At 42.7% G+C, this 12,523-nt stretch overlaps 1 protein-coding gene across 1 annotated transcript in view; it reads left to right on the top strand.

Moving 5' to 3' along the window:
* Nucleotides 1-12,523, top strand: part of LOC122766347 (anoctamin-4-like) — a 42,618-nt gene that overhangs the window by 11,329 nt on the left and 18,766 nt on the right. The window contains exons 3-10 of the mRNA XM_044021113.1: nucleotides 542-766; nucleotides 6,786-6,986; nucleotides 7,452-7,609; nucleotides 7,723-7,872; nucleotides 10,512-10,612; nucleotides 11,626-11,670; nucleotides 11,753-11,884; nucleotides 12,049-12,155. Coding sequence (XP_043877048.1) covers nucleotides 542-766; nucleotides 6,786-6,986; nucleotides 7,452-7,609; nucleotides 7,723-7,872; nucleotides 10,512-10,612; nucleotides 11,626-11,670; nucleotides 11,753-11,884; nucleotides 12,049-12,155 — 1,119 coding nt within the window. The remainder of the gene's footprint in view (nucleotides 1-541; nucleotides 767-6,785; nucleotides 6,987-7,451; nucleotides 7,610-7,722; nucleotides 7,873-10,511; nucleotides 10,613-11,625; nucleotides 11,671-11,752; nucleotides 11,885-12,048; nucleotides 12,156-12,523) is intronic.

Raw genomic sequence — 12,523 nt, 5'->3', positions numbered from 1 at the left:
ATAATAAAATATACTACGTTTTAGTAAGTAAAAGTATTAAAAAAGTGAGGATTGAGCCACGGTAGCTCAGTCGTGGGCGAGTTGTCGTTCAATTCCTGGCTCTGCTCGTCTATGTTTTCCTTGAGCAAGGCACTTAACCCCATGTTGCAGGTATGAAAGATGGTCGTGTGAAGCAGCTCGTCCAGACTAGAAAAGCTCTAGATAAATACAGACCATGACCAACTAAAAGTTGCTAGAAATATAAATAACAAAGTAAAGTACAGATACGTGAATGTTGTACTTCATCATGGTGGTCGATACTTCACTCCTCTTCAGTTGGGTTTCTTGTCATGCTGCTGACAGCTTCTACCACTAGAGGGCAACAATGCTGAATACATGAATGTGATATAACTGATCATGGATTGTTTACATGTTCAAGTCTACCAGGCGCTACAGTTTGAATGTATGGTTTTAAGTTTATAAGACTATTTTCCTGTCATTAATGTGATATTGTTGGACATGTGTTACTTTTTCTATCATTATCTGTGTTTCTGTCTTGCAGGTTTCGATCTCGGAGGTCAAGTGGCGATCGGGTTCTCCCACTGGAAGAGCCCGTTCCCAGGCAGCAGTCACAATCTGCCCAGTCTGGACCACGTTCACTCGGAGGCCACGGCCGTCCCGCCCGTCGGTGACCACTTGGAGCCGGTGTCCTGCCCAGCGTCACTGTCAGTGAGCCCGCTGCCCACCTGCAGCGCCAGTCAGGAGACGCTGTGTGACAGTAGCACAAGTACGTATTTACAATAACTGTTAAAAAAAAACAAGCTTTAATTGTATTTCGCAAACATTTGAAAGTAATGAATACAACAATGGGGATTTTTCACACTTTTCTGGACGAAACAGCAAATTGATTATATGAGAACAGTTTAATGGATGAAAATATTTGGAATATTATTATAATTGTGTATACAAAGGCAGTACAATATGGAATGGTATATTGCCACATAAGGGATACTATAAGCAAGGTGATCATTTCCGTCAAAGACATTTAACAGAATAAAAAACCCACTACTTGCCTGAAGAATTTATTTGTCTTTTGAGAGGAGGTCAAAAGCAAGCTCTGGTGCACTTTATGTCGCATGCATCACTTCCTCTGAGGAGTCTTCTCATGACCAGTATGAGAAATAAATGCAGGGATCTATAATCTTCTGCTGATAATCTGCAGGAATTTTGTGTGTGTGTGTTGCCTGCGTGTCTGCACACAGCTTCTGTCATCAGTGCCAAATGTCATTGTTTTGCTCTCAGGCAACACCACTGACAGAGCCAGCCCTCTTTCCTCATTGGCTGCTACTAGAGCGACTTCACCTCTGATTGGCTGCATTGAAAACTGATTAAGAATGCCATAGGGTGCCATGCACCTCCTCTCTCTCTTTCCCCCCCTCTCTCTCTCTCGCTCTCTCTCTCTCTCTGTGCCACTGTAAACATCCTGCTCATGCTTGTGTGTGGTTTTTTTTGCTCCTCAGAGAAGATTTGACAGCTTCTCCCCCCGTCTCTTCTGCTGCCTGCCGCTTTAGCATCCTTTCTGTGACAGAGTCGTCCGTGTGTGAGTGTGTGTGTGTGTGTGTGTGTGTCTGTGTGTGTGTGAGTGTGTGTGTGTTGTGACGGTGGATCGTCCGTGGCACTGATGGAGGAGGAGTGAGGAGTAAATAGTGGCTGGTTTCCCTCGTGGGATGTTGCTCTGGTTTGTTTCCCCCAGTGAGGTCACTTGTACGCTGGGACTGGGAGGAGAAGGAGGAGGTGGAGGTGGGGTGACTGCTGCATGTGTGTGTGTGTGTGATAATAGGAAATAGTATCCCGGCTGTTTTGGCGTCTGATGCGACTCAGCAGGGAAGCCCCCCCTCATTTTTTTAAGGGAAGAAGCTGCCTCCCTTCTTCTTTCTACCTTCACACGGTGAGTGTCATCAAGTTGTCTTGAAGCAAAGGCAGCTTGTTCTCAAGAGTGGATGTTTTTTTGCTGCAGTGCTCTCTCTCTCTCTCTCTCTGTCTCTCTCTCTCTCTCTCTGTCTCTCTCTCTCTGTCTGTCTTGCTCACACTCCTGTTTATAAATGTAGCTTCATCTCTTTCACGTTATCCCTGTGCCCATACGAGTATTTGACCTTGACACGCAAACACGCCGCTCGTATTTGTCCCCCCGCTCTCTTGATGTTTTCAAACATACAAATTCTGCGACCTGTCGTATCACAGTATTGCAGTGGGTCATGTGACGCAAGTGGACATGTGCCCGCTGTGAGCATGGCACTGTGTGAACAACGTGCATGTATGCATCCTCACAAGTGACTGACATCTGGGCCCTTTTGCCACACATGCAGTACATACAGACTCTTGCACAGCGGCCGTAGTGAGGACACTCGGAGGCAAAATGCAACCCGAACCATAACCAGCACAGCTAGATGCCTAATCCCCACTCTTAACCTAAGCCAAATTATAACTCTTAACCTTAAAAAAACCTATTGAAAGAGGTGAGGACCGGCCAAAATGTCTCAGAATCTGCAGCAGACACACACACACACACACTCTCTCATCTCTGCTTGAATCAGTGCACTTTCCTCAGTGACGATGAATCAACCAAACACACAATTACTGTTTCCAGTGGTAACTGGTAATGATGGTACTTTGTTATCGAGTGTAAGACGATCTTGAATCTAGAGTTACGATTTCATTTAAAAACTATCATGAGTATCATACAGCTGACGAGGAACTTCAGGATTCTCATCTCTACCTGGTGAAGAAGATAATTCTGTAGATGATTTTCCTGAATGAATGATTATGTCCGGCTCTAAGATTCTGTGTGATCTGCGTTGAATTGTCTCACTGTCAGATTCTCCTTTCATGTACACTATATTAAACTTAACGACCCACTAGACTTCAAACAGGTCCTCCAATATTTAGACTCGAGAGGCTCATTAACGCAAGGTAAGTAGGCTACGCATCTGTTACGTATTTGATCAACGTTTAATAGCTTATGCTGCTCCAGTCATACTTTTTGGCTGCTACTTACTTAGTGGCTGCTACTTACAGTGATTTTATTTTAAAACCTCGGCACATCTAAGTGAGCTGTTGAATTAAAAAAACACAGATACACAGCAGCTTGTTGATTAAAACACAGCAAAGAAACAACAACAATTAAATTAATAAGTATAAAGTATTTTGTGGCTCAAACGTTAGATTTGTAAAGTATAAGCAAGTGTTAAAAAGCCACCTCCATGTTTTCAGCACATACCACATGATAATATATTGTACATAATGTTCTCATTATATACAGTACATGTTGGCAGCATGTAAGATATAGATGTAATTCAATAGAAACATTAAATGTCTGTCATATTGCTGAGCGATATCACCAAAACCCTTATCACTATAAAAAATAATATGAAACAGTTCAGTAGAGATGGATAATTATTGTGATAAATGATAATTAATAATTAATAAGGAATGGTGAAAGCTGAAGAAACCAGTCAACAACAATGATTTTATATCAATATATACTTTGTTATACTGTTGCCCGTCCTTAACTGCAGCCTTTACAACTTGATAATCGCTTTGATTTTTGATTTGGAAAACCCATGTCCGATCACATCCCTAATGAAATATGATAAGTTGTATTTACTGTACGTGAAGCGAACCGTCCACTGCACCACTGTGTGCTTCAGCTGCCAAAGCGTCAGGAGCATGAAACCTCAGCTGTGTCTCGAGTTACAGACGAGCCACAGGGCCATTAAACTTTGATGGATGCATTGTTTGATGAGCCACAGTCTCAGCATAACAGCATAATGTAGGCTAATGTGTAGTGTGTCAGTCCTCGGAGAGCCAATATTTATAGAGAGCAGCTCTCGCTCCTTCTAATGAGACCAGCGTTGGGGAGCGGAGGGTGGGTGCAGAGGAAACGGGGTCGCTGAGTGTCCAGAATATGCAGCGGTTGCAGACCGTTGCTCCCCGCAGTCGTTCTGCAATACAATCACCTGTTTCTCCTCCATTTGGAGTGGATTGAAACACGAGATTAGATGATTGCCAAGAAAAACAAAAAAAGTGATACAAAACAAAGCAATCTGCACTATACTTAGTGAACAATACAATATTCCATATTCCATTATATTCCATTGTCATGGCACTAAGTGGTTCCTCGAACATTCCTGTAAATGGATTCATCAGAGGGGAAACCTGCCTGAGGAGATTTATCTTTTAAGCCCAGGGTGACCAAACTTTTATTAACAATTTGATAATGATATTTTGTCCAATTCCCTCCCTGGCCGTAAATAATACATTATAAAAAGCAAAGCTGCTGACTGTACAGAGTCTCACTTTGGACTTTGGACATGCCTGTTTTAAGCAGACTCCCCACATGCATCACATCTCTTTTCCTGCTTTAATGGAGCTTAAAAAGTGTAACCTCTATACGCATTACCAGTGATTGGCAGATGATATGTCGTTGACTTTTATTATCTAAACGAGTTTCGAGGTTGCGAGGCCTCGCGTCCTTTCCACTGCTGGTGATTTAATGTCACAAGAATAAGAGTGTAGATGCATATTTTTATGATTATCTTTTATTTATTTATTTATTTATTTACCATGCATGTTTTCTTGTCCTTAGTTTAACCCTTAGTGCTCAGGCGGCGCGGCACACAACTCCTTATATGGACTTCCTGGGGTTTATGGGTCACATGTTCAGGCTTAAAAAAAAAAAGTGTTTCCTTTAATCTTCTTATGCGTTGTTGAGTCATGATTCATTTCATACCGCATTTTGAGTAGTGATTAAAGTAGACGTTGTTATAGCCTCTGTATACTGTACGTTTAAAGGGTCAAGGACCATGCTTCATGAAAGACCCTACATGTCTTTGACCTGTGTTTATGTCTGTACCGATTAAAAATGTCGCAAACAAACTGTTGCTAAAGTGTGACCATGTCGCGATCCCGAAACATTGTGTCGCGAGGCCGAAACTGCGACGACGCAAACGTCCACCATCACAAATCGAAATGCGCAACAAAGGAACACCGATAATGCAAACTGCTACGGTTTCTGCACTTTAGAGAAACACTATATCACAAGTACATAACAAGTTCAGTGTCTATTTTGGTTCTATTATGATATAGCAATTATGCCTGTGATCAAAGTAAAGTTAGAGTAGTTTGATTAGCACAGGATGCAGGATCAGCGATCAGTGTGATTGCTGCAGCTCTGAGTAAAGGACTCACAGCTGCAAGTCTTTTTTTGTAAGAGATTCATCACATTTCTATTAGCTGCGTCAATCCAGAGCTGCAAAGCATCAACAGCTGATTAAGAGCACAGATGCTTCCTCGACCTCGCTCCGTGTCGCTGGGACCACGGCTCAGCAGAAAAATATAGCTGAGTCATTCAGCACCAAGACATCCACCCACCTCCACTGAAGTCCTCCTGTTCTCCAGACGACTGAAAGTATCACATCGAGACAGGTTTAGATAAATGGATTTAAACTGTTTTAGTTGCTGCATCTTTGGACAATTTCTTTCTCCAAACAGCGTGCGGTTGACAAATAGGTTGTGTCTCCAATGTGAGTCTTTTTTTTCCAAGGTCTTTCGAGGATAATCCTTGTTAGAGAGATAAAAGTGACTGAGCTGGGCTTTTCCCCGCGCTCTAGTTCACCCTATTATTTTCTTTTAAACTTAAATGTCACCCCTCACACCCTGTGTAGTGTGTGTGGCGCTTCTCTGAACCTGTTGACGCCTTTGTCGCTGAATATAAGACTTTGATTCAAGAGTCAGATTTCTGCTGTCATCCCTTTGCTGGACACACTCATTTAATTCTGTCTGTCAAAACAATCCATTCACTACCTTTCATTGAAGTTTTTCCGAAGCAGACTTACTTGAGCATTATTTCCAGAAACAGATATTGACTCGCTGGTAAACACGGAGCATTTCAGAGCTCAGAGCGAGATACTATTTAAGCTGGAATTAAGTGAGGGCAGAACATAACGTAGGAGAGTGAAGAAAGGGCTTGACTGTGGTTAGACACTTTAATATGTCATGCACTTAAAGCTTGTTGTAGTGAAGTGATCGGGTATAAAAATGTAAGTCAATTTAGTTTGCATGAATGTCAGTGGGAGAATTTGTCATTTATAACGTCACGAAACATTTTCCTGAGGAGTTGACCCTTTGACACTGAGCGTCTCGCAGTTTTTGCATGACCTCATGACCTCATCCGTAAAAGAGTTGGAAAAATGCCTGTTTATAGTTTTTGGCCTGTTTTTGGACATTGAGACAAAGACTCCAACAAATGTTACTTTAAATACTGTATGTTTTATACGCATAATCTGGTGTTCAAGTACGACTACAGTATTTTTTTGTTTTTCTTCATTTTAAATTGTTAATACACTATTTTAACATGCAGTAAGTTATACATCACAGCCCTTTTATGGTTAAAATAAGCACAAAAAAAAAGTGTTAAAGGGTTAATGGTCTTATAATCACTAGTTTCAGCTGCTCCGCTTCAACAGAACATGATGTTCATTTTGTTTGCCTTGCAGCAGTGTGCGGTTTTGGTTTTACTGCTCTTTCATTGTAAACTCATAAGATTTATTGACCATATAGATCTTTGGTGATTGCATTGCACCATTAGCTCTGCCTTACTGTCGGCCACATCAGACCCTTTTAAGCAATCCCAACAGATAAGACAAATAAGAAGTGCCAGACTATCACTGAACTCAGACACAACGATCTGTGCCACTTCAAACTGTAGGCTTAAACATTCTCGTGTTCCATGTGTCTGAAATCTGCAGGTGTGAGTTTGTCTCTACATGGGTCTGAGTCTCAACATCAGAGCCTCCACCGACGCAGAGTCCCGCTGCAGCCCTCAGCCTCCGGCTGCCAGGCAGCGGTCAGACTTTTCGCCTTCCCATCCAGTGGGAAGGCAGACATCATGGAGGAATCCTCGGCTGGAGCCCCCGATTCCAGCACTCAGGACGACGTGCCTCGTCTGGGTGAGACCCAACGTCAACAGACCCCGATATTTCTGTACAAATGCAGTTGTGTGATTTGACATTGAGTTATAACAGAGAAATGACGAGCGACTCTTTAGTTCTCAACTCTATGATACAATTCAGTGTCTTACAGCTCATTGTTTTGGGTCCATGGTCAGTGTGTTGACTCTCTGTCACCACTTCAAGGACAAACAATGGGGTCAACAGTCAAAACTCCTGATGAAAAACACAACTGTCCTTGTTCTTATCTGACTGGGCTTTTTTAAGCAGTAGAATTCACATCAGAAACGGCTTGTTTGCAACTGTCTCGCTTTATTATTGCGATGTTGTTGACATAAAACAAATCACTCCCTGTGTGTAGCACTGGAATGTGTCCCAGGCAAAACACGATTTTGGTTAGAGTGTGATAGAAGTTGGTTTAACTCAAAAGTGAACGCACACTACAGCATGTTAATCCCCCTCCAGCTGTGAAGGATGTCAATGTTCTGCTGGAGAAGGAGAGGTCAGAGGGCATCAGCAGCCCGTCCAGAGGCGGCGACGACGACGACTCCACGCTGCTGAATCCAGCCACGCACAGCAGCATCCTCGACGACAACACAAAGTCCGACTCTGCTCACTCAGAGGTCAGTGGAGAAAATCACTTTTTCACCTTTCAAAGTTAGCCACATAAAGAAGAAACGCACTTCACTGGTCTGTAATAAACCACGGGAGACTCTGACTGTCTGTCTGTCTGCAGGGGAGGAGTAAGTCCAGCGGCATTTGCTTCAGCGATGGAAAGAGCCGCATCGACTACATCCTGGTGTACAGGAAGTCCAGCTCGCTCTCAGAGAAGAGGGAGGTGTTTGAGCGGAATATCCGTGCTGAGGGTTTACAAATGGAGAAAGAGGTAAAAAAAAAAAAAAATGTCTGGGTTCATTAATAAACAGAAGAATATAAAGTGAAATCACAGTGGCCCTCTCACAACAAGTCCGGTTAAATCCAGGCTTTTAACTGACTCACTGTAAGTGTAAGAAATCAAACTCACAGAAGAGAAAGAGCAAAAATCCTGGCCAACACATTTTCTCAGATGGAGAAGGAGCGATTTTATGCTCTGCCAGCTCTAAGAGTTGGATATTTTAAGTGGATGGTTGGACAACTCAGCCAGCTGAACTGGAGACCACAACAATCATGGCTCGACTTGACTGTGCATGGAAAAGTACTGTTGTTCACTGGTTTATACGTCGGTTTTATGTGGACTGAGATGTTCTTTGTTTGTGTTGTACGCACATCCACTCAGATCGCTAGAGAAATGAGATGGCAGCCTCTTACCTGTGTAGTTCTTATACAAGGGTAATTGTGATAATGATTTTTATTTTATAGTAATAGACTTTTACAAACAATCTCAGCCAATCATTGGGTTACTGGGTTAAGGTTTCTTTAGGATACATTTATTTTACGGTCATAATTTTCTACCTGAAAGTGCAGAAAGGGGAATCCTTGAACCAAAAGTGACTTAAAGTTCACATAGACCGGAAGCTCCAATTAACGCTGTGTGTGTGTGTGTATCTGCGTCATTACCTCGTTTATGATACCCTAAAGTTTCAGAACAAACAGTTCAGCCACTGCTGAGAAAATAGTGTTGTATTGTTTTCCTGGGCTCTGCGAAACGGATCGGCACTTCCTTAATTTGATGTCGTCATCAGAAATCCTCACCACTCCTCTCACCATCATAGCGCCTCCTGGTGCTGGCACTAGTCCGGGCACATCCAGTTGCGTATATTCAACCGCAGAAGAAGAAGAACTACTCTCGTTGTAGCTGCTGAGATGCAGAGCATCCACCGTGCCAGAGGGGGAGCTGTGTATCTGAGAGGACAGTGGGAAAGCTCTCGTTGACTGGCCAATCACAACACAGTCCACATTCTGGGGGTGTGGTTTTGGTCTGAAAAACAGCGCGGCTGACGAGAGCGTCAGTGAGGAGATATTTTGATCGGCTCGTTTGCAGCGATTAGGAGGTTTTTAACCATGAAAACAAGTTAATATATGTAAGTAGACCTCCATAACTAACATATATGTGTGATACAAGCATTCTATGTCGCCTTTAAAGGGGACATATTATGCAAAATCAACTTTTTAACCATTTTAATACTTATATTTGGGACTCTGGAGGCCCTACCAGTCGCCAAAGTGTGGAAAAAGAATACTCAGTCATGTTTTCGTGGTCCCCCTTAGTGTAAGTATAGGCGATAAAACACTCGATGTTGAATTCCCTGCGCTTATGACGGCAGCATGCGCATTTCACCGCCCCACCACTAAGTTTACTTCGAGAGCTCCACCTTAGCTCCACCTTGTTCCTGCGAGTGTGCAGGCGAGGGAGGAAGAGCGGTATTATGTCAACGCGGAGGGACAAGTGTGCTGTTGGTGGCTGCACAGTGGAGCACGGTGTTTTACAGAGGATTTTATATATGAAGCTAATGTGCCGGATAAAGTCAGCAAACGTGTGTCCGTGTGTTCGCACCACTTCGCATCAGACTGCGGCCAGCGGTCGGCGTATTTAGCCAGCGACCGTATTTCACCGACGAACTGCTATGGTGCTTCATCCTTGTGGTATTTTGACCAAAGCATGTCACATACATGTTCATTAGGACACCAGGGAACTATTTTAACTTGGAGAAATAGGGTTTAACTTTGCTTTTTTCAACATGAGCAACATCAGTGCCAGTTTGTGTGAAGAAGCATTTAAGTCCTTTAATGTATTTTGTCGTATAATGCATGCAACGCGACTGGCTGAACAATCATCACTTGTACAAACTGAAAAAGAACATGCTGATGGCAATTCTCTCCCTGGCGGCTTCCTATTTAGTTAAAGTGTCTCTTGAAACAGTGACGTGTGTGTGTGTGTGTGTGTGTGTTCAACTTCAGCACAGTCAATACTCGAGCGTCACAGACACCGTGATCCAGAATATGCAGAGGAAGAGAATGGCTCTCGTCTCCTTCAACAGCTCACTTATGTGCAGTTCTTGTGTTGAGTCATTCTGTTCATTTTAGGCCTCTTTCCTTTTAGCCCCTGATTTGTGCACCTTCACACCGGCTCCTACGCCGTCAGGAAAAAGCCGAGCGAATGAAACACATTGATGTTAATCACACGTTGAGTAGCTGACAATGCGGCTGCCTTTACACCAGCCAGTTTGAAACTTACGAATCTCACGGCTTGATTTCAGTTCTAGAAATCCTCTGTGGCCTAAAACCCTTATCAACACACAACCTTCTTTTTTAAATCAAAAGGATCTCCCACCAATTATGGGAAATGTGTCCTAGTGTAGTCAACAAATCTGGCAACACCCACTCAGACATAATAGTTGCTTTTTAAATGTTCTTACTGCTGTTCATTCTTGGTCTAATCATCACTGTACAGTCTGCCAAACCTGCACAGTGATGAGCGCTAATTACATTTGGTTTGTTTGTTTGTGTTCTTGTTTGCATCGTCCCTATTTTCACTGTATGTTGTCTCTGAAGTGAAATTGTTATTCTATTGTGTTTCTTTCTTAGGCGTCTTTAACAAACAGTGACGTGATCTTTCTGAAGCTTCACGCACCGTGGGATGTACTCTGTCGCTATGCAGAGCTCATGAACATTCGCATGCCTTTTAGGTGAGACAACAAACACTTCGTGTCCGTTTCATCACAACAAAGTGCACGCCGCGTGCAGACGGCACGAAACGTAAACAATTATTTTCCTTGCTGTTTTCAAAAAAGTTCCCTGTAAACGCGGCGTTGTTTCAGGAAATATCTGCGTCCACACGGAACCACCCGAAGCAACTCAAAACACTGCAGTACATATGCCAGGACTGTAAGTTGCGCTGTAACGTTACACCCAAAAAAGACATCGTAAACATTAAAAATAATAACAGAAACAGAGAAATAGAAATAATGTGTGTTTGTTTAAGTGTACGGTTCGTCTTTTTTTTTTTTTTTAAATCTAGCAACTTTCTGTCATAACCCTAAATACTTGAGTGAGATCCATCCAACTGTATTTACTGCGAGTGGAGTGTCACACACACACATACACGTGTGAATCACACAGTGTGAGCGCAGCGCACATCAAACAGAGTCACAGACAAGAACGAGCTGTGGATGTTCAGTGCAGTCGACTGTCTATTCAGACTGACTTCAGTTACTTTCCATTGACAGTAGTTGGTAACACTGTCAAACAATCTCCAAACACAAGACGATGAATGACAGCGCAAGAGAGAGCTGGGATGATGACGTCATCGTTATCCTAAACTATTGAAGTCTACACAGAACCGGCGAAACGACGTTTTGAGATGTTCCCACTCTGAGTGGCGTTTTCAAAAAATACCATTTCATTGTCCCCTAAAACCCCGTTAATACGTTTTTGAAATTGAACCTTTTTTCTAAACTTTTGACCATGAGCGCCACCTAGTGTCAACCAGCAAGAAAAAGCTTGTACTTGTCAATATTTGTTTTCTAATCTTTATTATAGTGATTAGATGATCATGACTTAAATGAATTAATAATGATTAAAACGACTTGAACTGCAGGGTTAGTAACGATATGCTATTGTTATCCTTATCATTCATTAACACTATCCTCACTACTAAACTGTCATCCAAGTAAATTGTTCTCCACCTTCCAAACTCCAGGAGGAAAATCTTTTATAAGCACCGACGGCACAAGTTCATGAGCAGGTGAGTGTGCGACGCGAGGCTTTACGACGATCAGGTGATGTAGTTTTAACTCCAGCAGCTTTAACGCAAATGTCATTTGCAGGATGGAGAAGCGCGTCAACAAATTCCGAGGCTGGCTTCCGCGCAAGCCCATGAAGTTTGACAACAACACTCTGCCAGACCTGGAGGAGAACGAAAGCTTCACCGCCCCCTTCAGTCGGTCAAGGATACATCAGTGAGTTTTTACGCGAGTGTCCTTTAAACGGTGAAATCAACGGGAGATGGATTTTTATTCCATCTCACATTGCTGCGTGTTATGTTTTCTATTTCCTCACACACACAAACACGCCACTGGGTCACAGCAGACAGATTTGTAATAACCAGTTTGTTTCACTGCAGTTTCATCATCCACAACAAAGACACTTTTTTCAACAACGCCACCAGAAGCCGCATCGTCCACCACATCCTCCAGAGAGTCAAATACGAGGAGGGGAAAAATAAAATGGGTGAGTTTTCCTTGTAAAAATGGATGAAAAACAGGAGACAGAGGGAGGCAGTGAACGCCACGCAATGTTGTATTATGAATGAGAAAGACATCGAGCTCTTTATTTACAGAGGCTGGTATATAAAAACAGGACATCCATAGACTGCACATAAAATTGGATGAAATGTAACACAAGAACGACGATGGGAGTTGCAAAAAGAACTCCTTCTCACTTCATTTGTAATATCGGTAAACATTTCCCTGACAAGTTAATGGTCTCGATCACTAATTTCAGGAGCACATGAGGTCATTTTTCCAAATTCTGTTCACATTTAGAGGATAATTGAGACTGACAGCTAGTGTCGCTCAACAGGTGCATCTGTGAACTTC

This window comes from Solea senegalensis, linkage group LG3, assembly GCF_019176455.1.
Source record: "Solea senegalensis isolate Sse05_10M linkage group LG3, IFAPA_SoseM_1, whole genome shotgun sequence".
NCBI lineage: Eukaryota > Metazoa > Chordata > Actinopteri > Pleuronectiformes > Soleidae > Solea > Solea senegalensis.
Note: the sequence above shows the minus strand (reverse complement) of the source record. Positions and strands in the feature narration are given on the sequence as shown.